This window comes from Ovis canadensis, chromosome 14 (genome assembly GCF_042477335.2).
Source record: "Ovis canadensis isolate MfBH-ARS-UI-01 breed Bighorn chromosome 14, ARS-UI_OviCan_v2, whole genome shotgun sequence".
Classification (NCBI taxonomy): domain Eukaryota; kingdom Metazoa; phylum Chordata; class Mammalia; order Artiodactyla; family Bovidae; genus Ovis; species Ovis canadensis.
In genome coordinates, this window is record NC_091258.1 from 63462119 (window position 1) to 63485953 (window position 23835).

The 23835-nt window shown below is 51.4% G+C and overlaps 3 protein-coding genes across 8 annotated transcripts in view; 1 reads left to right on the top strand and 2 right to left on the bottom strand.

Moving 5' to 3' along the window:
- TGFB1 (transforming growth factor beta 1) overlaps positions 1 to 1664 on the bottom strand; it is a 16191-nt gene extending 14527 nt beyond the window's left edge. The window contains exon 1 of one of the 2 annotated variants that reach the window (XM_069550818.1): positions 295 to 1664. In XM_069550818.1, coding sequence (XP_069406919.1) covers positions 295 to 649 — 355 coding nt within the window. In that variant the 5' untranslated portion in view covers positions 650 to 1664. The remainder of the gene's footprint in view (positions 1 to 294) is intronic. The other variant, XM_069550817.1, reaches the window with a different exon arrangement.
- Positions 1 to 23155, top strand: part of TMEM91 (transmembrane protein 91) — a 24696-nt gene extending 1541 nt beyond the window's left edge. The window contains exons 1-4 of one of the 3 annotated variants that reach the window (XM_069550824.1): positions 18220 to 18631; positions 19835 to 20016; positions 22122 to 22271; positions 22805 to 23155. In XM_069550824.1, the coding sequence (XP_069406925.1) occupies positions 18619 to 18631; positions 19835 to 20016; positions 22122 to 22271; positions 22805 to 22963 (504 nt within the window). In that variant the 5' untranslated portion in view covers positions 18220 to 18618 and the 3' untranslated portion in view covers positions 22964 to 23155. Of the gene's footprint in view, positions 1 to 18219; positions 18632 to 19834; positions 20059 to 22121; positions 22272 to 22804 lie in introns of those variants that run through there. The other 2 variants (XM_069550821.1, XM_069550822.1) reach the window with 2 other exon arrangements.
- Positions 2140 to 10031, bottom strand: B9D2 (B9 domain containing 2). 3 transcript variants are annotated; one of them, XM_069550826.1, is made up of 4 exons: positions 9770 to 10031; positions 9251 to 9342; positions 5404 to 5529; positions 2140 to 2739 (listed from the first exon to the last, which is right to left on the bottom strand). In XM_069550826.1, the coding sequence occupies exons 2-4, from the start codon at positions 9336 to 9338 to the stop codon at positions 2426 to 2428; spliced, it is 528 nt and encodes a 175-aa protein (XP_069406927.1). In that variant the 5' UTR covers positions 9339 to 9342; positions 9770 to 10031; the 3' UTR covers positions 2140 to 2425. The 3 variants fall into 3 exon arrangements, with proteins under 3 accessions (XP_069406927.1, XP_069406929.1, XP_069406928.1); XM_069550828.1 differs by having other exon boundaries at positions 9835 to 10028; XM_069550827.1 differs by having other exon boundaries at positions 9780 to 10027.
- Positions 23156 to 23835: the final 680 nt, after the last annotated feature.

Below are 23835 nucleotides of genomic sequence, written 5' to 3' on the forward strand. Positions count from 1 at the left end.
TTCGCTTCTCTCACTCTAAGGGATTCCCCGCACGATCTCGCATGATCCCGTCGCCCTTTAAAAGCGGTCCACTTCACTCACTATCTCTTATTCAAGACCAGATAGATACCTTGGGGGTTAGGGAGCTCAGCTCTATGCTCTTTGGGACCCCTCCCCCCACACACGTTCCCGGCGCCCCCGGGGGTTCTCTTCCTCCAGCCAGTTTCCTCTACCAGCAGTTTCCTCCCCGTGACCCCTGCACTCCGGCGCCCCCTGGGGGCTCCCCTCCAGGGTCCCCTGCCCCTGCGAGCTCACTGTTGCCGTATTCCACCATTAGCACGCGGGTGACCTCCTTGGCGTAGTAGTCCGCCTCTGGCTCAGGCTCCGTTTCGGCACTTTCCCCGGCCACCCGGTCGCGGGTACTGTTGTAAAGGGCCAGTATGGCCTCGGGCAGCGGGCCGGGTGGCACGTCCCCCTGGCTCGGGGGACTGGCGAGCCGAAGTTTGGACAAAATCTGGCCGCGGATGGCCTCGATGCGCTTCCGCTTCACCAGCTCCATGTCGATGGTCTTGCAGGTGGACAGTCCGGCGACCGGCCGGCCAGGCGTCAGCATTAGTAGCCACAGCAGCGGCAGCAGCAGCGGCAGCAGCCGCAGCCCCGAGGGCGGCATGGGGGAGGCGGCGCCCCCCGGCACAGCCGAGAGCGCGAGCTGGACTGGGGTGGGAAGAGGGAGGCCCCGCCCCTACAGGGGCTGGGGTGGGTGGGGGTCTCCCGAGGAAAAGGTAGGAGGGTCTGTTTGCGGGGAGAGTTGAGGCCTTCAGGGAGAACGGAGCAGAGCTGGAGGGGAGGCTCTGATGGGTGGGTTCTCGGTATCCCACGGAAAAAAACCGAGATGGGTGAGCTCTGGTACTAGAGATGGGTGATCTTGAATAGGAAAGCTGAAGCAAGTCTGAGAGAGATCCCGGATATCGGAGAAGGGTCCTTGGATGCGCGGGGGCTCAGGAGAGAGGCTGGGGAGTTGGGGGGCCGTGCAGGGGGTGCGCCCGAAGTCTGGGGTCAAGTCTTCGCGGGAATCGGGTTTGCGGTTCCTGATGGCTGGTCCGGAATGGGGGCGCCTGGGGAATGCCGTGTAGGCGGCAGGGAGGGAGCAAGCGTCCGAGGCGGTGGCGGGGGCTGCTGCTGTCTGGGGTCCTCAAGTTCCTGCCTCGCGGAGCAGCGCTGCGCGTTGCGGTCCCCGCGCCTTCGGCTCCCAGAGGCAGCGGAAAAGTCTCAAAACTTTTTTTCCTCTTCTCCCAACCAGCTCGTCCCTCCTCCCGCTCCTCCTCCCCCTCCTCCCCGCAGTGGCGGCGGCGGCGGCGGGGGCGGCGGCGGCGGCTCGTCTCAGACTCTGGGGCCTCGGGCTGCTCCTCGGCCCCGCGGGCGGCTCCGAGCCCGGGGGGTGCCCCGGAGGGGGCGTCCCCCCTGCCCCCGGCCGGGGGCCTCGCTGTCTGGCGGATCCGCGGCGGGAGGAGGGAGGTGGGACGGCCTGGGGCGCGAAGGGCGGCGGCAGCTGGGACCGGCAGGGGCGGCGGGGGTTTTTGAAGCCGCCCCGGCCCCACCCAGGAAGCGCGCGGGGCGGGGGCGGCCCTCAGGGGGAGGGCACGGGGGGGCCGGGCCACGGTCCGCATCTTGCGTGGGCGGGCTCCAAGGGGGGTCCCTTAAGCCCGGGGGGAGGGGGCGGACACCCGGCTCCGCCCCACCAACAGGGTGCTGCCTCCTGGCGGTCGAGCGCCACCGAAACGGGCGGCAGTGATGCTTGTGGGTTTGAGGACTGGGCCGGGGGTCAGCGAGAGCATAAAGACCTACGTAGTGCGGAAGGCTCAGAGAATGGGGACCCAGGATACAGGGACTTCGAGGTGGACTGCCCTGAGTGGAGAGTGGGAAACCGGGGCAGAGGGGAAGAGGGTCAGCTAGAAACTAAGGAGCCACTGGGGAAAGGGGCACGGGGCGGGGGGAACCTCCAACGAGTGGGGGCCCTTAAGAGCATCACCCAGAGTGGAGAAGGGGGTCAGACGCTGAGGCAGAGGGCAAGGGAAGGGGGCTTGAGGAGGGTAACAGTAGGAGGAATCCCCCCACCCCCGGCCCACGTCTGACAGACGAAGGTCAAAAAAGCACCCACACTTGAAAAGCACCACATCTTTATTGAGCCCTTCCACGTGCCAGCAGCTTCTCTGCACCCAACCCCTGTGAGCCCACACACCTACTAGCCCATTTTACAGATGGGAAAACTGGACCTGGGAGGGGTAGCCACTGGGCTTGAGGTGCTAGTCAGGTTAGAAGCTGCACCAGCCTTGGCTGGGTCTGGCCTCACAGTCTCCAAAGCCCATGCTTCTGACCACTGCACCATCCTGCCCCTTATGGGGTGTCCCAAGACATGGCTGGGGGCCAGCCATTCTTATAGGCTCCTTCAGCATTCAACCCCATACCGATCAAAGTGGCGCAGCAGCAGGCTCAGCTCAAGGTGCACAGTGCCCCCGGAGGTGGTGTGCAGGCGATAGCGGTCAGCCCCACTGTAGATGGCATCTCCATGCAGCAGCTGAGGCCCGCCGCCCACGAAGGCCCTCGCCAGCTGCTCTCGCCAGCTGCCCAGGGGCCGCCACGTGGGGCAGTCCAGCTGGTGGGTGCCTGGACTGCTGGGCACATGGCAAAAGCCATAGCCTGCAAGCTGGCAGCGGCCGAAGCTGTCCTGGGACCACACCTGGAGATGGAGCCGGGGCCAGCCTGCAGGATAGGAGGGAGGGTGGAAAGGTGAAGGGGTACAGTCCAGCCTCTTACTCCTGAAGACCCCCTGCCAGGTTTCTGCCCCACCCTCCTCCTCTGGACCACCACAGAGCAGCCAAAGGGATCTTTCTGAATCCAGGTTCTTCCTCGGCTCAAAACCCTTCCATGATTCCCTAATGCTCTCAGTATAAAGTCCAACCTCAACATTCTAGACCCTTGAGGTCTGGCCTCTGTTGAATTCTCTGTTGGCCTTCTCCTCTGTGTCCACATATCTGGGGAGCCCAGTCCCCAGGTGAGGGTGGTGGGCCTAGTCCTGGATGCCTCCTTCCTTCCCTCCCCATGGCCACACCCTGTCCTCTTTCCTGGCCTCGGGGCCTTCTTTCTTGCCTTCATCATCTTTCACCTGGCAGCTGGAAGCATCTTTCTCCCCTTTCCATAGATTTCTCAGTTCCTCACTCAAGATACAGTTCAGCTCCTCACCCTATAGGCAAAGTGCTTGGGAGATCCAGCCCCATTTCACCCTCCTTTTTGAGTCTCTCTGAGCTTGGCCCTGTTCTAGAAGCTGGGGATACAGCAGTGAACAGGGCAGACAAAAATTTCTGCCCTTGTGCAGCTGACATCTTAGACAACCAACACAGTAAATACGCAAATTATAGGGTATGTCAGATGGTGATAACTGCTCTGGAGAAAAATAAGCTGGGTAGGGTGGGAGTAGGTAGGCATGCAGTTTTAGAAGGCGGTGATCAAGAAAAAATTTACTGAGGTGACATCGGAGGCAGTGCTTAAAGGAGGGAAGAGACTGGGGGCTATATGGCTATCTAGGAAAGAGTGCTCCCAGCAGAGGGGACAGCTAGTGCAAAGGCCCTAAGGTGGGAGCTGCCTGGTGGGACTGATGTGGCTGGAGCAGACGGGGAAGGGGAGACAGAACCAGATCAAGCAGGGCCCTGTCCTTCCACGGTAAGGCTTTGCCTTTTACCTTGAGTGATGTGGGGACCACAGAGGGTCCTAAGCAGAGGAGGAATGTGGCCTGACTTAGGTGTTCACAGGAGGGACACCTCAGTAAAGACTCTATGGTAACAGCCTAGTGAGAGGTGATGGGGGTCGGGGGAGTGATGACATTCAGGATGCATTCCAAAGGGGGAGCTAATGGGATTTCCTAATAGAATGAGAAAAGAAACAGCAAGGATATTTGGGATCCTTAAGAGCTGAAAGGACTGTGGCCTGCCTCACCTTCCAATCCGTCACCTGTGAGGCAGCCAGAGGGATCTTTTTTTTAACTGCAATCTTTTTTTTTTTTCAAGTTTATTTATTTGTTTGGCTGAGTCAGGTCTCAGTTGTGGCACATGGGATTTCTGTTGTGGCACTAGGGCTCCAGAGCCCATAGGCTCAGTAGTCACGGGGACCCAGCTGCCCCACAGCATGTGAGATCTTAGTTCCCTGACCAGGGATTGAACCTATCTCCCCTGCATTGGAAGACGGATCCTCAACCCCTGGACCACCAGGGAAGTCCCCAGAGGGATCTTTTAAAAGCAAAATCTGACTTGTCAATCACCTGTTCTGGCTCCCCAGATATGGCCTCCACTCTGCGGCCTGGCATTGAAGATCCTGCAGGGCCTGTTCCCTGTCCCCTGCCACATCACCCCATGTAGTCCCCCTGCTCACCCTCCATCCTCCAAATACCCCTGACTCACCTCCCCCCTTGACACTTCCACACATGGCTTTCTGCCTAGAACCCTCTTCCATCTTTCCATTTTAATAGCTCCTACTGACTCTTCCCAGCAAAACCAAACATTCCCCCTCCTCCGGGAACCCCTCCCTGAACTCCCCAGCAAAGTAAGGCATCTCCTCTGGGCTCCCAGAGTCCTTCAGGATCCCTCACCCAGGCCTGCCCACTCTGGGCTGCCACTCAGGGTAGCTCTTTCTCTCCCCAGAGATGATCTGTGTGGGAACAGAGCTGGGCTAGCAGGGGCTGTCTCATCACTGACATCTCCTTGGCACCCCCTGACACAGGGTAGGCACTCAGTAACTATTACTTATATGATAGAAATATATGGTATATTTATCTAGACTATTTCCTGGAATCTACTCCTTTCTAACGACACAAATATTCCTCCAGAAAAGGTTTTCTGATACCCCTCCTCTCTCACATATTCATTTACCCTCCGAGCAGCAGAAAAGCCCTGCTTGCAGAACAGCCACTAGCCTTCACCTCTCTCTCTCTTAACCCTCTCCCAGCTTCCTCCTTTTTTTTTTTTGACTGAGCCAAGTATTGTGTGGGATCTTAGTTCCCCTACCAGGGATCAAACCCAGGCCCCCTGCATTGGAAGCGCAGCATCTTAACCCCTGGACCTCCAGGAAGTGCCTCCCAGCGTCCTTCTGATTGAAGACTCTCTTGCTTTGTCTCTGTGAAAGCCACGTCCCTCTCCCCCGGCCCGCCCCTTGACCTTGCCCCCTTCACCTTGGCCTCTGCCCTGGTTCTAATGAACTCTAGAGCTGGTCTGGGGAGGTTTCAGCTCAGCCTCTCCAGGGCCAAGTCTGGTCAGGAAAGGGACCCAAAGGCACAGGAAGCAGGGCCAGCACTTGGTGGTTCCGGTTCTGGTAGCATGTGGGTGCCGCTAACTCACCTCTTATTAGTCTAGCCTGAGGTCCAGGCTGGGAACCCACCTTGAAGGCCTTTGGTGGCGAAGTGCAGGTCGATGGGGTGGGACCAGTAGGCCATGTCCCCTATCTGGGGAGTGTCCACCTGTGTTTGGCCCTCCCGCATGCCTGACAGGAGCTTCCATGCTGCCCCTGCAAGTGAGAGCCAGGACATGGATGAGGTCAGGGGGAGGGGCAGGGGACAGTCCTCAGGAAGGGGATCCCACTGTGGTTGCAGGACCCCCTTTCTCCCTGGAACCGGGGGTGGGTGGTGGTCAAGGATTGCAAAGTGTAGATTCTGGAGCCAAATGTCTAGATTTAAATCCTGGCACTATTTCCTCCTGCCTATGCAACTGCAGATGGTGACTGCAGCCATGAAATTAAAAGATGCTTACTCCTTGGAAGAAAAGTTATGACCAACCTAGATAGTATATTCAAAAGCAGAGACATTACTTTGCCAACTAAGATCCGTCTAGTCAAGGCTATGGTTTTTCCTGTGGTCATGTATGGATGTGAGAGTTGGACTGTGAAGAAGGCTGAGCGCCGAAGAATTGATGCGTTTGAACTGTGGTATTGGAGAAGACTCTTGAGAATCCCTTGGACTGCAAGGAGATCCAACCAGTCCATTCTGAAGGAGATCAGCCCTGGGATTTCTTTGGAAGGAATGATGCTGAAGCTGAAACTCCAGTACTTTGGCCACCTCATGCAAAGAGTTGACTCATTGGAAAAGACTCTGATGCTGGGAGGGATTGGGGGCAGGAGGAGAAGGGGACAACCCAGGATAAGATAGCTGGATGGCATCACGGACTCGATGGAGTTAGTGATGGACAGGGAGGCCTGGCGTGCTGCGATTCATGGGGTTGCAAAGAGTCGGACACGACTGAGCGACTGAACTGAACTGAACTGATGCAACCTTGGGCTTGTTACCTTTCTCTGCCTTGGTCTTCCCATCTGTAAGGTGGGTATAATAATAATGCATCCCTCACAGGTTTGTGAGATGATTAAATGAATTAATACACACGAAGCACTAAGAATAGTGTCCATGGCATAGTGCCTGCTGAAAAAGTGTTGGGTATCACTTTATTATATTACTATTCTCATTCCACATTTAGAGGCCCTAGTCCGAGGACTAAGATGGGGCCAAGGGTGTCCTTCGCGAACAAAAGCACAGAGCATATCGTGAAAGGTGCATCGTAATAGCAGTCCTACCGAGGTTGACAGTCATAGTGAAAATGCACTGAGTGCTTAGCAAATGCCAGACGCTGTGCTAAGCGCTTTAGTAATGAATTCATTTAATCCGCCTTCTGGGACTCTTAATCCCCACCCCACCCCCTGCTTACAGATTCTCCTCCATAGCCCACAGGCCCTGCAAGGCCTGGCCTGTGCCCACTCCCCGCCCCCACCCACCACCTTCCTGAGCTCATCTTTCATCACTTTCCTCCTTCCTCACCACTCTCTGGCCTCACTGGCTCTATTTTTGTTCCACTCTTCAGGGCCTTTGCACTGGCTGTTCCCTTTGCCTAGAAAACCCTGCTCCTGGATGTCCCCAGACTTGTTTTCCCCATACTTCAGGGATCAGCTCAAGCGCTACTTTCACAGGGGTATTCTCCCTCACTCTTCTATCCCCAAACTAACCAGTCCCTCTCACATCATCTCTCAGCTCATCTCTTCCTAGGACCTAGTACACAATCTGTAATCATTAGACTCATGTCTTTATCTGTTTATTTATTCTCTGTCTCCCCTACTGTGAGCCCCCAGAGAGCAGGGATCTTATAATGTACTGGATCCCTAGGATCGCAAACTCAGATCTTGGTACACAGAAGGTGCTCGATACGTGTTTGCTGGACAAAGAAATGATCCTAGGAGGTGGGGGCTAATACAATCCTCATCTTACAGGTAAAGAAACAGACTCTGAGAAGGAATGGCACTTGGTCATTCATTCCACAAACCTTTACCGAATACCTTCTCTGTGCCAAGCACTGTTCTCCATGCTGAGGCTACAGCAGGACCGCAGCAGACCAAGTCCCACAGTGGTGCTAATTCAAATGGAGCTCTGGTTTGTTTCTGGTTTGTTTGTTATTTGTTTTTGACCGCGCCTCGAAGCATGCAGGGATCTTAGTTTCTCGACCAGGGATCGAACCTGCATCCCCTGCAGTGGAAGTGTGGAGTCTTAACCACCAGCGAAGTTCCTCAAATAGAGTTCTGACTGATAGCAGAGACCAAGCCCCTTATCTGACTGCCTCTCGGCTCTCTCTTGCATAACTAACCTCCTCTCCCTGGCGAAGAGCCCCCTGAAATAATAAAAATCATGTTGGTTACTGCTCCCTTCTGGGCCAAGTGAGGAAAGCAACAGACCCTGAGTCAGGATTCTCACATACAAGACTTCCTGACACTGCTATGAAGGACAAATAGTCCCATTTTACGGACCAGGAAACTGAGGCAGGGTCACAGAACAGATGAGTGGTAGGGCGCTGGAAACCGAGTTGATTCCAGGCTTGTCTTATTCACTCAACTGGAGGATCCCAGTTTCCCAGGGAATCTCAGCCACTAGTCTATCCACCAGCGAAATCACAAAGGACTCTGGACCTAAAAAGATGATGATGGCAATGGGCACACTCATTTCATGGACATGTATCTCTGCTAGACAACATATCCCAGGCTTAGAAACAAGAGCCCATCCAGCTGTTACACAAGCCAGGCAACACTTACGAGGACTTACAAATCCAGGTTCTCTTCTAAGGGCTGTTGATATTCATGTAGTCCTCACAACAACCCCATGAGGTATACAGTGTTATTATTCCCATTGTACTGACAGGGAAATCAAGGCAAAGACAAGTGCCCAAGGTCACATAATTAATAAAGAGGAGCTGGTTTTGAATCCAGGTAGTCTCTGCTCTTAACCTCTTAGTACTCTGCTGCCTCTTAGGTGCTATTAGCTTCATTTTCAGACAAGGAAACAGGCTCAAAAAGGTCAAGTCCAAAGGCTCCCAATTAATAGGTAAGAGAGTTTGTATCTGAGCCCAGACTTGGTGACCTGTGGCCCTATCACACTAACCACCAACCCTCTACTGCCTCTGATGGAAAGGCATGAAAACTGGGACCTCCACGGTCCCTCTTGGGCTTATGTGGATGGACTTGGATGACGATCAGAACCAGGTTCCTACGTTTTCACAGAGAAATATGAATACAGGAGGGTGGTCTCTCCTCTTAGTTGCAAGATGGAAACTTCCATTTCACCTTAAGAATTCAATAAATGGAGATGGTAAAGCAAAGAATTAAGATGGGGGAGTCACCCAAGGCCAAAGCACCTCTAAGACAGTGAATGGAAGCCAAATAGTGTTGTTGGGGTTTTAAGTGTTTTGAGGATTGGGAGTGTGTGCTGGGGGTAGGCGGGTGTGTCAAGCCTATAGTCCCCTATCCTTGCTGTGTGTGCTAAATCACTTCAGTCATGTCCGACTCTTTGTGACCCTATAGACTGTAGCCTACCAGGCTCCTCTGTCCATGGGATTCTCCAGGCAAGAATACTGGAGTGGGTTGCCATGCCCTCCTTCACGGGATCTTCCAGACCCAGGGATCAAACCCATGTCTCTTATGTCTCTTGCATTGACAGGCAGGTTCTTTACCACTAGCACCACCATAGGAAGCCCTCAGGGAATGTGTATTGAGAGACTGGAACTCAAGAGTTCCCAGAGGTGGGATGGGAAGGGATAAGAAGGGAGCCTGAGACTCGCATGAACAGAATGTGGTCAGGGATAGGAGTCCTGAGAACTGACGGAAGCTAAGGACCAGGGATTGAGCCAAGGGGTCAAGGAAAGAAGGTGGAGCAGCTAGACTGAGAGGTTTTGGTGGGGAAATGAACCATGTCGGGGAATACCTGTGTGGACGCCCCACTTGCAGAACAGGCTACTTTCCGAGAAACCGGTGGCCCCCATGATCTGTCCGATCACGTGCACCTCAGCCATTGCCCTGAAAGGGGAAAATATAATCACAGCCTTATGAGAAAAGTGTACAATTATCTCCACCTAATAGAAGGGAAGACTGAGGCCCACCAAGTAAGGAGCAATACGTGGGATTCCAAGCTAGTTTCGTCAAACCACTGAGGTTGCGGTTTCAACCATGATACTAACTGCCCCTCCAGGAGAGTCTCAGAAAAATGAGGGGCGAGAAATGGACGCTCCAAGGAGCTGGCGCGTTACTCTGCCTGCCTCTAAAATAACTCCCTAGGCTCAACGCCGCGGAAAGTCCCGCCCCAGGGGCCCAAATGGCTCCGCCCACAACACAAAAGCTCCTCCTCCCACGTCAGATTTCCGCCCCCCCCCCCCAAGTCCATGAGGCGCATGCGTTGCTGGGCGCCTTAGCTCCGCCTGTGAGTTCGCGCATGCCTTATTCCTACCTCAGAATACCTAACGGTTAGGAGAGGCGAGAGCGCTGGCGGGGATTGGAGTTCATGGGCCTGACCTGTCCCTCTCTCCGCAGGCGCTGACTTCCCAGGTCTGGCTCACGCCTTTCCTAGGACATTCCTGGCAGCGAGAGAGCTGAGGCGCAGATCTCTCCGAGACCGCGCCCGCCTCCTGCCTCCCAGGTTGTTGCTGGGGCAACGGCAGCCTCCTCCCCTGGCCTTGCACCCGCCCTGCGGGTTGCTAATTGGCCCTAGCGGCACTTGGCGGGGCGGGACTATGCTGTGATTGACATTTTTTCTTCCCCACCCGTTTCCATTTTGGGGTAAGAAGTCTCTCCAGCCACGACCCAAGGTTCAGCCATTTGCGGCGTGGCCCGGTTGTGGCCATGTTGTGCGCGGCGAAGAAGTTTGAACACTGTCTGTCTCAGATATTCGTATAACAGAATAAGCAAATCCATCCATGCCCCATTACCCCTCAAACTGTCTCTCAACAGGGACCGCAAGACAGACTTGAGCCAGAGCTACGGGGGAATCTCACAAGTTTGGATGCATCCCTTTGCCTCCTAACTGGAAATAAACTTCATCTGGTTGGCGGGGTTCCTTTTTAGAGTTCCCCCAAGCTCCTCAAAGACTGATAAATCCAACTTCCTTCTCAGAAATACCGCCCATTTCTTCATTGTTAGTGCTGATTCTGAGCAATGAGTGGGTGGGGTGGGGGAAGGGGTAAGAGAAATGAGGAACTGAGGCCACTTTATCTGCAGAAAATCCTGTTTTTGAAGGCTGGACTCTGTCAGTAACAGGACCCTGCACAGCTCTAAGTCTCAGTTATCTCATCCATGTCATGACCCCAAGTGGAGTGACTGAGTCAGGCACTCACGTTCTGATTTCCTGAGCAGTACCTTCTCCACCCTCCAAGTTCAGTTGAACCTTAGTTCCTGCCTTATTCCTCCAGCCCAGACCAGGAGTCCAAAGGGAACTTATTCCCCTACTTATTGTAAAACGGGAACAGCAAAAGTTAAGAGTCACCAGCTCAAAGTGATAGGGAGGGGGGCAACATTTCAATAGGATAGTGTCGTGGATTGTGTGCAGGTTAGAAAGGTATTTCCAGACATGAGGCAGAATGAGAGGAGGATAGAGTTTATTCGGGAGGGAGATGCCCTTAGAACAGCAGGCCTACCTCCTGACAGAGCAGGGAGAGCTGACTGTTAGAACAGCAGGCTGGCTCAAGAGAGAGCCAACGCCTTTCATTGGCTAGTAGCCAATTTTTATAGCCTCAAGACAAAACTCCTGCTGGAAGGGTGGCATTAGGTGATTAGTTAGGATGCTATAGGGTGAATAATGGAGTGGGTGTTTTTACCTAATATGGGATCAAGGAATTGAGTGGTTTAGATCTGGAGGGCGCTCATGGCAATGGTTGATATGGGGGCTCTGGTCAGTTCCTGAGATGACCTTAGTACGGGCCTTCACATTTGTGAACTTGGTACAAGGCTTTACACCTGTGACCTTGGTGTAGGGCTCCACAGATAGTATTTATATAGAAAAAAAAATAGGTATATAATTTGATAATATTCCACTAATAGGTATATTTGAAAGCTACCATTTATCAAGTGATTTCTCTGTGCCAGCCACTGTAAACTGATTGTTTTGCAAGCATGATCTCCTTTAATCCTTAGATATCTCACGTGTGTGCTCAGTCGTGTCTGACTCTTTGCAACCCTTTGGACTGTAGCCCACCAGGCTCCTCTGTCCATAGGGATTTTTCAGGCAAGAACACTGGAGTGGGTTGCCATTTCCTTCTCCAGGGGATCTTCCTGACCCAGGGATCAAATCCATATCTCTTACATTGGCAGGTGGATTCTTTACCACTGCACCATCAGGGAAGCCCACAGATATCCCACAGGGTGGGTAATTATCAGATTTATATAAGATGGAGAAATTAGTGCAAAATGATTTATCCTTAAACCAAATAGACTATCGTTCTGTCTTGTGCTACGTGCTCAGTTGCGTCCGACTCTTTTCTGACTGCATGGACTGTAGGCTGCCAGGCTCCTCTGTCCATGGAATTTTCCAGGCAAGAATACTGGAATGGGTTGCCAGTTCCTACTCCAGGGGATCTTCTCAACCCAGGGATGGAACCCACATCTCCTGCATTGGTAGGTAGATTCTTTACCACTGTGCCACCTGGGAAGCCCATAGTTCTCTCTCGCTCTGTCCCAAAACTTTATGTTCTTCACCTCCTGCTGTCTCACTTCTCTTGGATACACATCTCATCTACCAGTATCAAAGGAATATGGAGGTCATGGGTGTCATCCTCAACTCCATCACCTCCCATGTCCAGCCAGTCATCAAAGTCCTATACATGGGACTCACCTGGTGGTCCAGTGGTTAAGACTCTCTGATTCCACTTCACTGGGCACAGGGTTCGTTCTCTGGTCTCAGAACTAAGATCCCACATGCCACACAGCATGGCCCAAAAACAAACCAACAAAAGTCTCATAAAAAGCTCCTTCTTAAATATTTTTTCTTCAGTTGGTTTCTTTCCCACTGATAATATTAGTGATTAAGCAAATACTTCCCAGTTCACCTACCTGGATTTAAGTCTTAGTTCTGGCCCTTCCATTTGACCTTTAGCCTCTCAGTTCCCTCGTCTGTAACAGAAGCATGAGTAATGGTACCCACCCTGTTAGATTATGGTCAGAATTTAATGAACGTATGAAGCTGGACATTTAAAACATGTTTCCAGATTCCTGACACTCCTTTCACTAGGTGGTGGAGCCTGCCGCTCTTGAGTATAGGCTGCACTTTGTCACTTGCTCCAGTAGCTCCTGGTACAGTTGTTACTGTGTGACTTCTGAGACTAAGCCGTAAAAGGCATGGGGATTCCACCTCCATTTCTCTCTTGCATGGCTCACCTGAGAGAGCCCAGCCACCATGACAAGACAGCAGAGATACCCAAATGGGGAAGAACCAAAGCCAAACAAACCAGCGCCATGTGAGAGACCCATCTTGGAAGGAGATGGTTCAGCTGCAGCAAACCTTCAGTGACTATTGCAGCTGGCCACCATGCCAGCTGTAACTTCATGACACCCTGACCCAGAGTCAGCCAACAAAGCCTGACCAACAGAAACTATGTCTGATGGTAGTATTTGTTGTTTTAAGCCACTGAAGTTTTGGAGGATTTTGTTATGCAGCAATAATAACAATGTCAATGCCTAATAATAATCATACAAATGCCTAATGAATTTAGGGTAGTGCCTGGCACATAAGAAGCACTGTAAATGTTTGTTATTATTGATGGTTTTTATTGCTCATGTTGTTGTTACTGAGATGGCACATTTTACATACTTTTTACAAGAAGCACACTGAATATCTCTTTATGTAGTTTTTATTCTTTTTTTTTTTTAGTTTTTATTCTTAAAGTCTTTTAAATTGTGAGAACATACTCATAAAATTCACCATTTTAACCATCTTTACGTGAACAGTTCAGTGGCCTTAAGTACATTCACATGATTCTGCAATGTCTCTAGAACTCTTTTCATTTTGCAAAACTGAAACTGTACCAATAAAACAAAAACTCCCATCCCCCCCTCCCTTCCTCTGGCCCCTGGAAACCCCCTATTTACTTTCTACTTCTGTGAATTTGACTACCGTAGGTACCCCATATGAGTGGAATCAATATTTGTCCTTTCATGACTGGGTTTTTTCATTTAGCATAATTTAGCATAATGTCCTCAAGGATCAGCCATGCTGTAGTGCATGTCAGAATTTCCTTGTGTTTCAAATTTATATGGCAATTATTTATTTATTTGGAAGCATAGTTGACCTCCAACACCATGTTAGTTCCAGGTACACAACATAATGGTTTGGTATTTCTATACATTACAAAGTGGACGTCACAGAATTTCCTTCCTTTCTAAAGTTGAATAATATTCCATTTTAGATTTACATTCTGTTTTCTTTATCCATTCATCTAGTTGGGCTGCTTCCACCTTTGGGCTATTGTGAATACAGCTACTATGAACATGGGTGTATACACACATCTCTTTAATACCTTGCTTTCAGTTCTTTTGGGTATATACCCAAAGAAGTGGAATTGCTGGGTCATATGGTAATTCTATTTTTAATTTTTGGAGGAAATGCTGTACTCATTATTAGAGTGACTGTTCATCTTCTTTTATATCTTGGCTTTTTTTTTTTTTTTTGGCCAAGCAGAGTGGCTTATGGGATCTTTGTTCCCTGACCAGGGATTGAACCCAAGTCCTTGGCAGTGAAAGAGCCTAGTACTAACCACTGAACCACAGGAAATTCCCACATCTTGCATTTTTCACTCAGTGATACATCTTGGAAGGTTATCCATATCTTTAGATCAAACTCACATTTTCAAAAATAAATGTTTGGCAGTATATGTACAGAAAAGTGCACAAATCATAAGTGAACAGCTGAATTAAATTTCATCAACTGAACACACTTGGTAACCAGAAATCAACTCATGAAAAGAACATGACTAACCTCCAAGGATGCCCTTCATGCCTCATCCAGGATGCCACCAAGGGAAACCACTAACTGGACTCCTAACAATATGCATTAATTTTGCCTGGTTTTGTACTTTATATAAATGAAATCTCGCAGTATGTCTTACTTTGTGTCTGCTGTCTCTTGCTCAGTGCTTTGTGAAATTTATCCCATGCCATTGCACGTGGCTGTAGTTCTTTCATTCTCATTGCTATATAGTTTCCTCTGTGTGAAGATGCTGTACTTTATCCATCTGTTGATGGGAACCTGTTTTCCGGTGGACATATGTTCATATCTTATTGGACTGGAATTGCTGGGTCATTAGTAAAGAATCCACCTGGCAGTTCAGGAGACCCAACAGACATGAGTTTGATCCCTGGGTTGGGAAGATCCCCTGGAGAAGGAAATGGCAATCCACTCCAGTATTCCTGTCTGGAAAATACCATGGACAGGGGAGCTGGGCAGGCTACAGTCCATGGGGTCACAAAGAGTCAGACATGACTAAGTACGCACACGCACACACAAGATATGTTCAGCTATAGTAGAAACTGCCCAGGAGTTTTCCTAGTGGTTGAACCAATTTGGATGCTCATTCAACCTAGTGGTTGAACCAATTTTAGATGTATGAGAGTTCCCCTGCTCCACATCCTTACCAGTACTTCCTGGTGGCTTCTTCTATCATTTAGCCATTCTCATGGGGGTGTATTAGTATCACATTGTGATTTTAATTTGCATTTGCCTGATAATTAGTTGGGTAATTTTTTAAATGTTCGTTGCTACCTTGGATTTCCTCTTTTTGTGAAGTTTTGTTCAATTTTTTCACTTGATTTTCTTTTCATATATATATGTATGTATATACACACATATATACACATATGCGTACACATATACATATATTCATAATATTATGTTAACAGTAAAATTCTCCAAGAATTACAGGATTCTCCTATACAACCATAATACCAGTTTAACATTTCCCCAAGTATCAATTTAATATTGACAGAAAACTATCATCTAACTCATAGTTTATATTCAAATTTCTCCCATTGTCCCAATAAAACACCTGTCACCATCTGCTCTCCATCTGGGATCACACTTTGTATTTATTTGTCATGTTTCTTTAAGTAAGTAAGTATTAGTCGCTCAGTCGTGTCCGACTCTGCAACCCCATGGACTGCAGCCCGCCAGGCTCCTCTGTCATGAGATTTTCCAGGCAAGGATACTGGCGTAGGTTGCCATTTCCTTCTCCAGGGGATCTTCCCAACCCAGGGATCGAACCCAGGCCTCCTACATTGCAGGCAGATTCATGTTTCTTTGCATGCGGGCTAAGTCGCTTCAGTCATGTCCACCTCTTCGCAACCCCATGGACTGTAGCCCATCAGGCTCCTGTCTATGGAATTTTCCAGGCAAGAATATCAGAGTGGGTTGCCATGCCTTCCTCCAAGGGACGTTCCCGACTCAGGGATTGAACCCGAGCCTCTTATGTCTCCTGCATTGGTAAGTGGGCTCTTTACCACTAGTGCCACCTAGGGAGCCCGTCATGTTTCTTTGGTCACATTTAACCTAGAACAGGCTGCCAACTTTTAGATTTTTATGTTTTTGTTTTCATGACACTGACATTTAAAAAATATATATTTAATTTGGCTGCATTCGGTCTTAGTTGTGGCACGCAGGCTCTCTAGTTGTGGCACATGGGCTCCAGAGTGTGCAGGCTTCATAGTTGCAACTCACGAACTTAGTTATACCTTGGCATCATCCCCTCCATTGCAAGGTGGATTCTTAACCACTGGACCACCAAGGAAGTCCCAATACTGACATTTTTGAAGAGTTCAGATCAGCCACTTTATAAAGTGTTCCTCAATTTGACTCTGTCCCATATGTTCTCATGATTAGATTCAGATGATGCATTTTTGGCAGAAGCATCATAGAAATGATGTCATGTCCTTCCTTTTCAAGTGCACATCAGTAGGCACATGATGTTGATCTGTTCCGTACTGGTGATGTTCACTTCCACCACCTGATTTAAGTGGTGTCTGCTGACGTTGTCCATTAATACTGTTTTTTCCCCTTTGTAATAAGTTATCTGTGGGGGGATCCTTTGAGACTAAATACATGTCCTGTTCCTCATCAAACTTTCACTCAGTGGCTTAGGCTTCTGTTCATAATCCTGGCTGGGATTTCATATTCAGTATTTCTGGACCACCACAAAGCCCAAGAACGCTGGAAGGGGCAGGGAGACTGTACAAGGCTGATGGTGGCCAGAGAATGTAGTGAAGTTAATAAATCTCTAGGGTGTGGGACTTCCCTGGTGGTCCAGTGGTCAGGACTTTGCACTTCCACTGCAAGGGGTGCAGATTCCATCCATGGAACAAAATCCTGCATGCAGAGTGACCAAAAAAAAAAAAAAAAAATCTCTAGGGTGGCCTAGGGGGTCAGGAGGCCCCATGTTGCTCAGGGATTCAGTAAAAATCAGTAAATTCAGCCTCAGTAAAATGTACTGATTCAGCCTCAGTAAAAAAGGGAAGCTGGTAACAATTCATGTGCCCATGCCACAAATAGGTATTGAAGGCCTGCTTTGCACCCAGGCACTGTTCTAGGCCCCGAGGCACAGCAGTGAACAAAAGAGAGCAAATCCCAGCTCAGCTGCAGCTGGCACTGAAGTGGGGGAATTCAAACTACAAACAGCCGAAGTATGTAGTATGTTTCACAGTGATAAGAGCAAGGTTAAGGAGATAATAAAGAGTAACAGGTTATCTCTCCTGATAGAACAGTTCTGCTCCCTCTCCTCCTCCATCCTCCCGCGGGTCTCCCCGCCTGTTGTCAGCCAGAATATCTGGCTGAGCCAAGTGCACTTCCAGACACCATCTGCTCTCCCTGGGAGTGGGGCCCGTGCCAACTCCAGCGTCTGGACTCTTGGCACAGAGCCCCAGAGCCCTGGAGCGAGAGAACTCTGGCCGGCCCCACATCAGGAAGGGAATCCTCCAGTTTGGCTGTCTGGGACTGGTGAGACAGAAGGCTTCCGAGAGACAGGGAAGCCAGTGCAAGCTGGTGGCCTCCTTAAAGGAGGTCGAGGCCTGTAGGGCGAGAAGAGTCCCTTCATCAGACTGAAGATGATGGCTATATTAATAAATAATTCTATTCCTAAGCACTATTAAACACGTTCAGAGTGCCTAGTTTGGGGCAAATGCTGGACATGTGTTAATTTCACCTAATCTAAGTGCTTTATATATGCGATCACAATCTAAGAGACAGGGAGTACTTACCCTATTTTACAAATGGAGAAACTGCAGTTCAAAAAGGTGATGCTATTATCCAGAGGTCACATAGTGAGTGCTTTGAAGAGCCTGGAAAGGAACTCAGGTCTGCGTGGGTCCAAAAGGTAACTCATAATTACCTGTACCACCTGATAACCAGCACACCATCCCTGGCCCACTCCCACCGCCGGCCCTCTCTCTGGAAGCCCCCACCTCATCTTCTGCCTCTGTTTCCATCCCTCCACGTGGGCCAGCAAGAAATACAGCCTTGGGTTAGAATCTGCCTGGGGGTCCTGGTACTAGTTGTTTACCTCGGACCAGTGAACTCACACACATCCCTCAGCCTCAGTTGCTTGATGTGCAGAATAGGGAGAGAGATCGAGAGGAATCCGTGAGATGATGAACGCAGGGCATCTAACGCAGGGGCAGGGCGTGGGTCACTGCACTCACTGACCCTGCGCACGCTCTTAGGCAAGCTCTAACTCTCGGCGCCTGTCTCCTCCTGGGCACGACAGGACCACCAGTAATAGTGCTTCTCAGGTCGTTCTCAGGAATAAACGTGTCCGTGTATATACACAACGCGTGTATGTAAAGCACTAAGAACCGTGCCCACAGTTAGCTGGGGTTGCTGCTTTGACTGTTGGGCAGCGGGGAGGGCGGTGGGCTGGAGGCGGGGCCAAGCCGGGAAGGCCCTGGAGAATCGGGGTGCTCCCTCCTCCGTCCTGCAGCTTTAGGGTCTGGGTTCACGGAGTCAGGGCCCGCTGTTCTCAGAGACTCCCGCCCGCTCCTCCACACCGGGGGTGGTAGGGGTCTGCGCCCGGCGCTGACGTCGGCCTTCAAGGCCCCAACCCCGGGCCTCCGCGGAGGGCGGAGCCCGGGCGCCGTCGTTCCGCCCCCATCCCCGCCCCCGCGCGCTGCGGGCCCGGGGCGCTGAGAGGGGTACTGGGCTGAGCGCGGAAACCCAGAGCCCGCAGGCAGGCCTGGACCCCGGGGAGGGCGGGGCTCACTGAGTGCCCCGACCCTGGGCGGCAGGGTCGGGTCGGGTGTCTGTGCAGGGAGCTCAGGAGGTCCTGGCCTATGGCTGTGGGCGGTGAGTGAGGGGCGCAGCTGCGGGCCGGGGGCACCGCTTTTACCCCAGGTCTTGGGTTTAGGGACAGGGAGGCAAAACCTTGGCGAGGAAATCGGCTCAAGCCAGGTTTGGACTGAGGGCGGGAGACCTGGGGACCCCCCTCTCCCCCCGGGAGATCGTGAGGGCCAGAAGAATATTCTCTATGGTTGAGTGGAGTGTGTGGTGGGTTGGTGGTGTTCGGGGGGAGGGGTGCAGCGGTGGATTCTTGTCAAACAGGAGGTGTCTGGGGAGCAGGTGGGTGTGGGTCATGAATGTGGGTGGAGTAAGAGGGGTGTGTGGACCCTGGTGTTTGGGGCAGGTGTGCAGGGGAAGTGATGGAAACGGGAGCGTGTTCCACCTGCATGTGTGGGAAGCCTGTGCATACACGTACATCTGGGGAAATTCTGATGTTGAGGGGATTAGGATGAATGTACAAGGAGTTATTTGGGGTGAGTGTGTAAGAAGGTTGCAGGCCTCAGAGGGGTGTTTCCTGGGAACTCATGTTGTCTGGGGCAAACTGTCCCTTGGGACATGAGTGTGCGCAGGTGGGGGTTGGGCTTGCCTGGTTGGGTATGTGTGGCAGGGGACTTGGGTATTGAGTATGCAGGCTTGGGGGGCCCAGGGGGTGTGTGGACTAAGCATCACTGGGGATGGCTGTGCACGAGAGGGATGGAATGTGAACTCAGGATGGGTGTGTAGTTCATGGGCCAAGTAAGTGTGTAAAGCATGGTTTGGAATAACTGTGGAACAGGTATGTGGTTTTGCCCTGAGAGAGAAGCCTAGAACTGAATGTCCAGATTCCTGAGGTCCCCCCCACCCCCACCCCCCCACACACAACTTGGACCATCCTCTTTAACTCTTTTTTAAATTATTTATTTATTTGACCATGCTGGGTCTTAGTTGCAGCACGTGAGATCTTCAGTCTTCATTGAGGCATGTGGGATCTAGTTCCCTGATCAGGGACTGAACCTGGGCCCCCTGCATTGGGAGTGCAGAGTCTTAGCCACTGGACCCCCCAGGGAAGTCCCTTTTAACTCTTTAGACCTCAGTTTTGCTGTCTCTAAATGGGTCTTAGGATGGTTCAGCTACCTAGTCTCTGCCTGGAGTCTCTCCAAAGCCAGGAGTCAGGGGAGAGATGAAGGTGAGACTATTAACAGCTTGTCTTGTTCTTTCCCCTTCCCCTAGGAAGGAGCCTCTCCCCAGCCATGGACAGCCCCAGTCTTCGAGAACTCCAACAGCCCCTGCTGGTGGGTGGTGAGGTTCCCATCCAGAAGTCCGGTGAGCCTGAGCTGGGGCCTCCCTTTCGAGAGACAGCCTTTGCGGAGTCGCTGAAGGGTTGGCAGTTCCTGCCACCATCTCTTCCTTCTGTGAGTGCAGGACTAGGGGAGCCAGGGACCCCCGACTTTGAGGTAGGAGCAGCAGCATTAAGGAAGGCTCCCTAGTGGGAACTGGGGGAGGGGACTGGAAGGAAACCCAGCTGTGGCCAACATCCGGCAGGCTGGCAGGTGGAGTGCCCATCTTTGGTCTGGAGTCTCACTTCCCAACTGCATGCATGTTCCTGGGTTTCCAGTTGTGGTTTTTCCTGTTCTTCCTCTCCCCCGGTTTCTTTACCTTTTTCTCTCCTGATTCGTCTCTCATCTTTGTTTCTTTTGGCTCTTTCTTCCCAATCATTTCGGGCCCCCTTTTCTCTCTGTCCATCTCTCTAAAGCTGATGCGTCTCTGCACCCCTTTCTTTCTCCCCCCTCCCTAGTTAATGTCATTTTTTATCATTTCTTATTCCGTGTCCATATTCTCAAGCTTGTCTTTTATTTGCAAAGCATGGTTTTCCTGTTGCTACTGCTGTTTAAGAAATCACCCAGAACTTGGTAGCTTAAAACAACAATCACTATCATGGCTCATGGTTTCCATGGGTTGGGAATTTGGGAAGGACTTGGGTGATTCTGTCTCAGGGTCTTTCATGAGGTCGAGGCCAGCCAGTAGCCAGAACTGGAACAGTCAGAGCCTGAAGCAGCAGGGGGGTCTGGTTGGGTATCTCTCTCTTAATGTGGTCTCAGGGCTTCCGCAGGAGTCACCCCATGTGGGCTGGTTTGGGCTCATAGCACGTAAGCTTCAGGGCAGCACTCTGAATGTGCCTCCAGCCCCCCAGCAGGAGTGTTTCAACAAAGCTGAACCTGCCTCACCTTTTCTGACTTAGGCTTGTGAGTCGTGTGGTATTATTTCCACCACATTCTATCAATTACAGATGAATCATAGCCTGCCCAGACTCAAGGAAAGTGGACACAGACCTCACCCCTTGATGGGAAGATTATCAGTCACACTGTAAGAAGAGCCTGTGGGAGGGGAGAGGTGGTTATGGCCATTTTTAGAAACAGTCTGCCACACCGTGGCAGTAAGCTTCACTTGGACATGGTTATGTGTCTGATAATTCCAGTATTTGAAGACTTTCAGGGCCTTATTATTTTGCTAGTTCTCCTCCATGGTTCCTGTGTACCTGGTTATCTTTGATGGCTTGTTGGTTATTGTATTTGAAAAATGGTTTTGAGGGTTAGAATGAAAGTACCTTGTCCAAAAAGGATTTGGTCTGCTTCTGTCAACTGCCTAGGGGCACTGCCATTCAGAGATCATTTTTAATCTAGTTCAGGGTCTGAATGAAAGATTAATTCTTCTGGGATCAGGAAATGCCTGCTGGGCGGAAGGGACCTTCTCTGTTAAATTAATTTCGATTTTCACTTCAGTTTTGGCCTTACAGTAACTCCTTAAAATCTTGTGAGCTATTTGATGCAAGATTAAATATATATATACATTCCAACTGACTCATTGGAAAAGACCCAGATGCTGGGTAAGATTGAAGGCAGGAGGAGAAGGGGACGACAGAGGATGAGATGGTTGGAGGGCATCACTGACTTGACGGACATGAGTTTGAGCAAGCTCAAGGAGTTGGTGATGGACAGGGAAGCCTGGCATGCTGCAGTCCATGGGGTCACAAAGAGACAGACACGACTGAGTGACTGAACTGAACTGAACTGATACATATATATATATATATATATATATATATATATATATGTAAACCTAGAACCTGTGGTTTCAGCAGGCAGGTTTGTCCTAGTAATTCAGGCCACCAGAGCTCTCTCCTCTAATCTCCATCTTTTTTGCAGGTTCTGATCCCCATTGGTTTGTGCGTCTACTTCAGGGGTTTATAACTCAGGGCTTATGAGCAGCTGTAATACCCACCCATGGCTGGACCTATGAACTTCTTGAAATTGAACTCAAAGCTTTTGAGTGTGGGTGAGGTTTTTCTCAGGAGGCAGGGTCCAAAGCTTCCCCTCGGAGGCATCCAGGATATAGTGGGGTCAAGAGTCTGTCTCTGGGAACATTTTTCTCTCTTGGTATCTTTGGGGGCATGGGGAGCAGAACAGTGGAGCAAGGATGGGGGATGGAGATGCCCACTCAGGCTGTCTCCTGCCCACAGGATGTCTCACCCAGTGACAGTGACTCGGACTGGGGTGGGGGCGGCCCCCTCTCCCCGCTGCTGCCCCACGACCACCTCGGCTTGGCTGTCTTTTCCATGCTGTGCTGTTTCTGGCCCTTGGGCATCGCCGCCTTCTGCCTGGCCCAGAAGGTCAGTCTCTGGGTGGGGTTGAGAGGGGACTGGATATAAAAGAGAAAATGGCATTTAAAAGAAAACAAATAAGACGAGCCCTGCTTAGGTAGGTTGGGGTAGGGGGTGGGAAGTGATGAAGAGGATTCGTAGAAATATTCAGGAGTGAAATGAGGCGTGTGTGTCACAGAGGGGAGTGCAGTGAGCTCCACTCCTAGGCCTGCCCCCCCTCCCCCCACCCCCTGAGGTGGTGGTCAAGCCACTTAAATTCCCTGTGCCCCATTTTCCTTATCTGTAAAATGGGGATGACTAATTCTTACCTCAGGGTCACTGTGAGCCTTAATGAGTTAGAACTGCGGCATATAGTAATATATGTCTATTTTTATTAGTCAACCAGTAAACCCAGTGCCCAGCTGTGCCTGACCCACGGTAGCTGTTCATTGTTTTTGGAACATATGAATACAAGGGTGTGGGGGGTGGGGGAGGGGTCGGGCTGCGGGAAGCAGGGTGGGATGAGGGGACGCCTGAGTCACCGCTGCCCAACGCCTCTACAGACCAACAAGGCTTGGGCCCAGGGGGACGTCCAGGGGGCAGGGGCCGCCTCCCGCCGAGCCTTCCTGCTCGGGGTCCTGGCCGTCGGGCTGGGCGTGTGCACGTACGCGGCCGCCCTGGTGACCCTGGCGGCCTACCTCGCCTCCCGGGACCCGCCCTAGCTGCCCCTGCGGCCCCCGCTGTGAACCCAGAGGCCGGCCGCCCAGCGCGTCTGCGGTCGGAGTGGAGAGTCCCCGGCGGACGGGGCGGCAGTGGCAGCATCCAGAAACGGGAGTGGGCTGGGCCGCCCCCTCCCTCCCGCCCTCCTGGAGGCCGCAGAGAGCGATTAAACACCAGACACTCTTGCTGCCAAACCTGTGTCTGTCTGAGTGTGTGGGCAGGTGGACAGGCGGGGCCAGAGTGACAGGCTGTCCCCCGGGGTGTTCCTGGACACCTCAGAGCCAGAGAAGGGAGAATCCATGGAGGCTTGGCAGAACTGGAGTGGGATGTTCCCAGATGGCAGAACATTCTCTCCATCTCTCCATGGGTAGTCGGCAGGGAATTAGGGAAAGCGAGGTTCCAAGTCCTTCCTCCTCTGAGTTCACAGTGTAACCCTGTGGTCTGAGCCTCACTTTTCCTCATCTGCAAAATGGAACTGATTTCCCCCACAGCTGGAGCAGTTGTAGAGACCAAATGAATGATACGGTCTACACAACAGTCTCCTCCTGAGTTCCTTTAACAGCAGTGGCAGAAACCCAACTTTTACACAAAAAAAGGCGGGGGGGGGAAACTGAGAGAACTGGATTCAGGGTGTCAAGTGAAATGGTCTGGTCTCCCCATCTCTTGGCTTCCACCGTGCAGGTGCCCCCTCCTGGGGGAGGAAAGTGGGAGCGGGCAGCTCTGGCACCACCAAGGTCTTCTTTGCCAGGCACCCTCACTGGCCCACCTGGGGTCCAAGGCAGCTGCATCCCACAGCCTGAGATTGGGACGGCTGGAGCCTCAAAGCATCAAAGTGCTAGCAGGCAAAATAGCCCCGTGCCTAATGTGCTTGTCA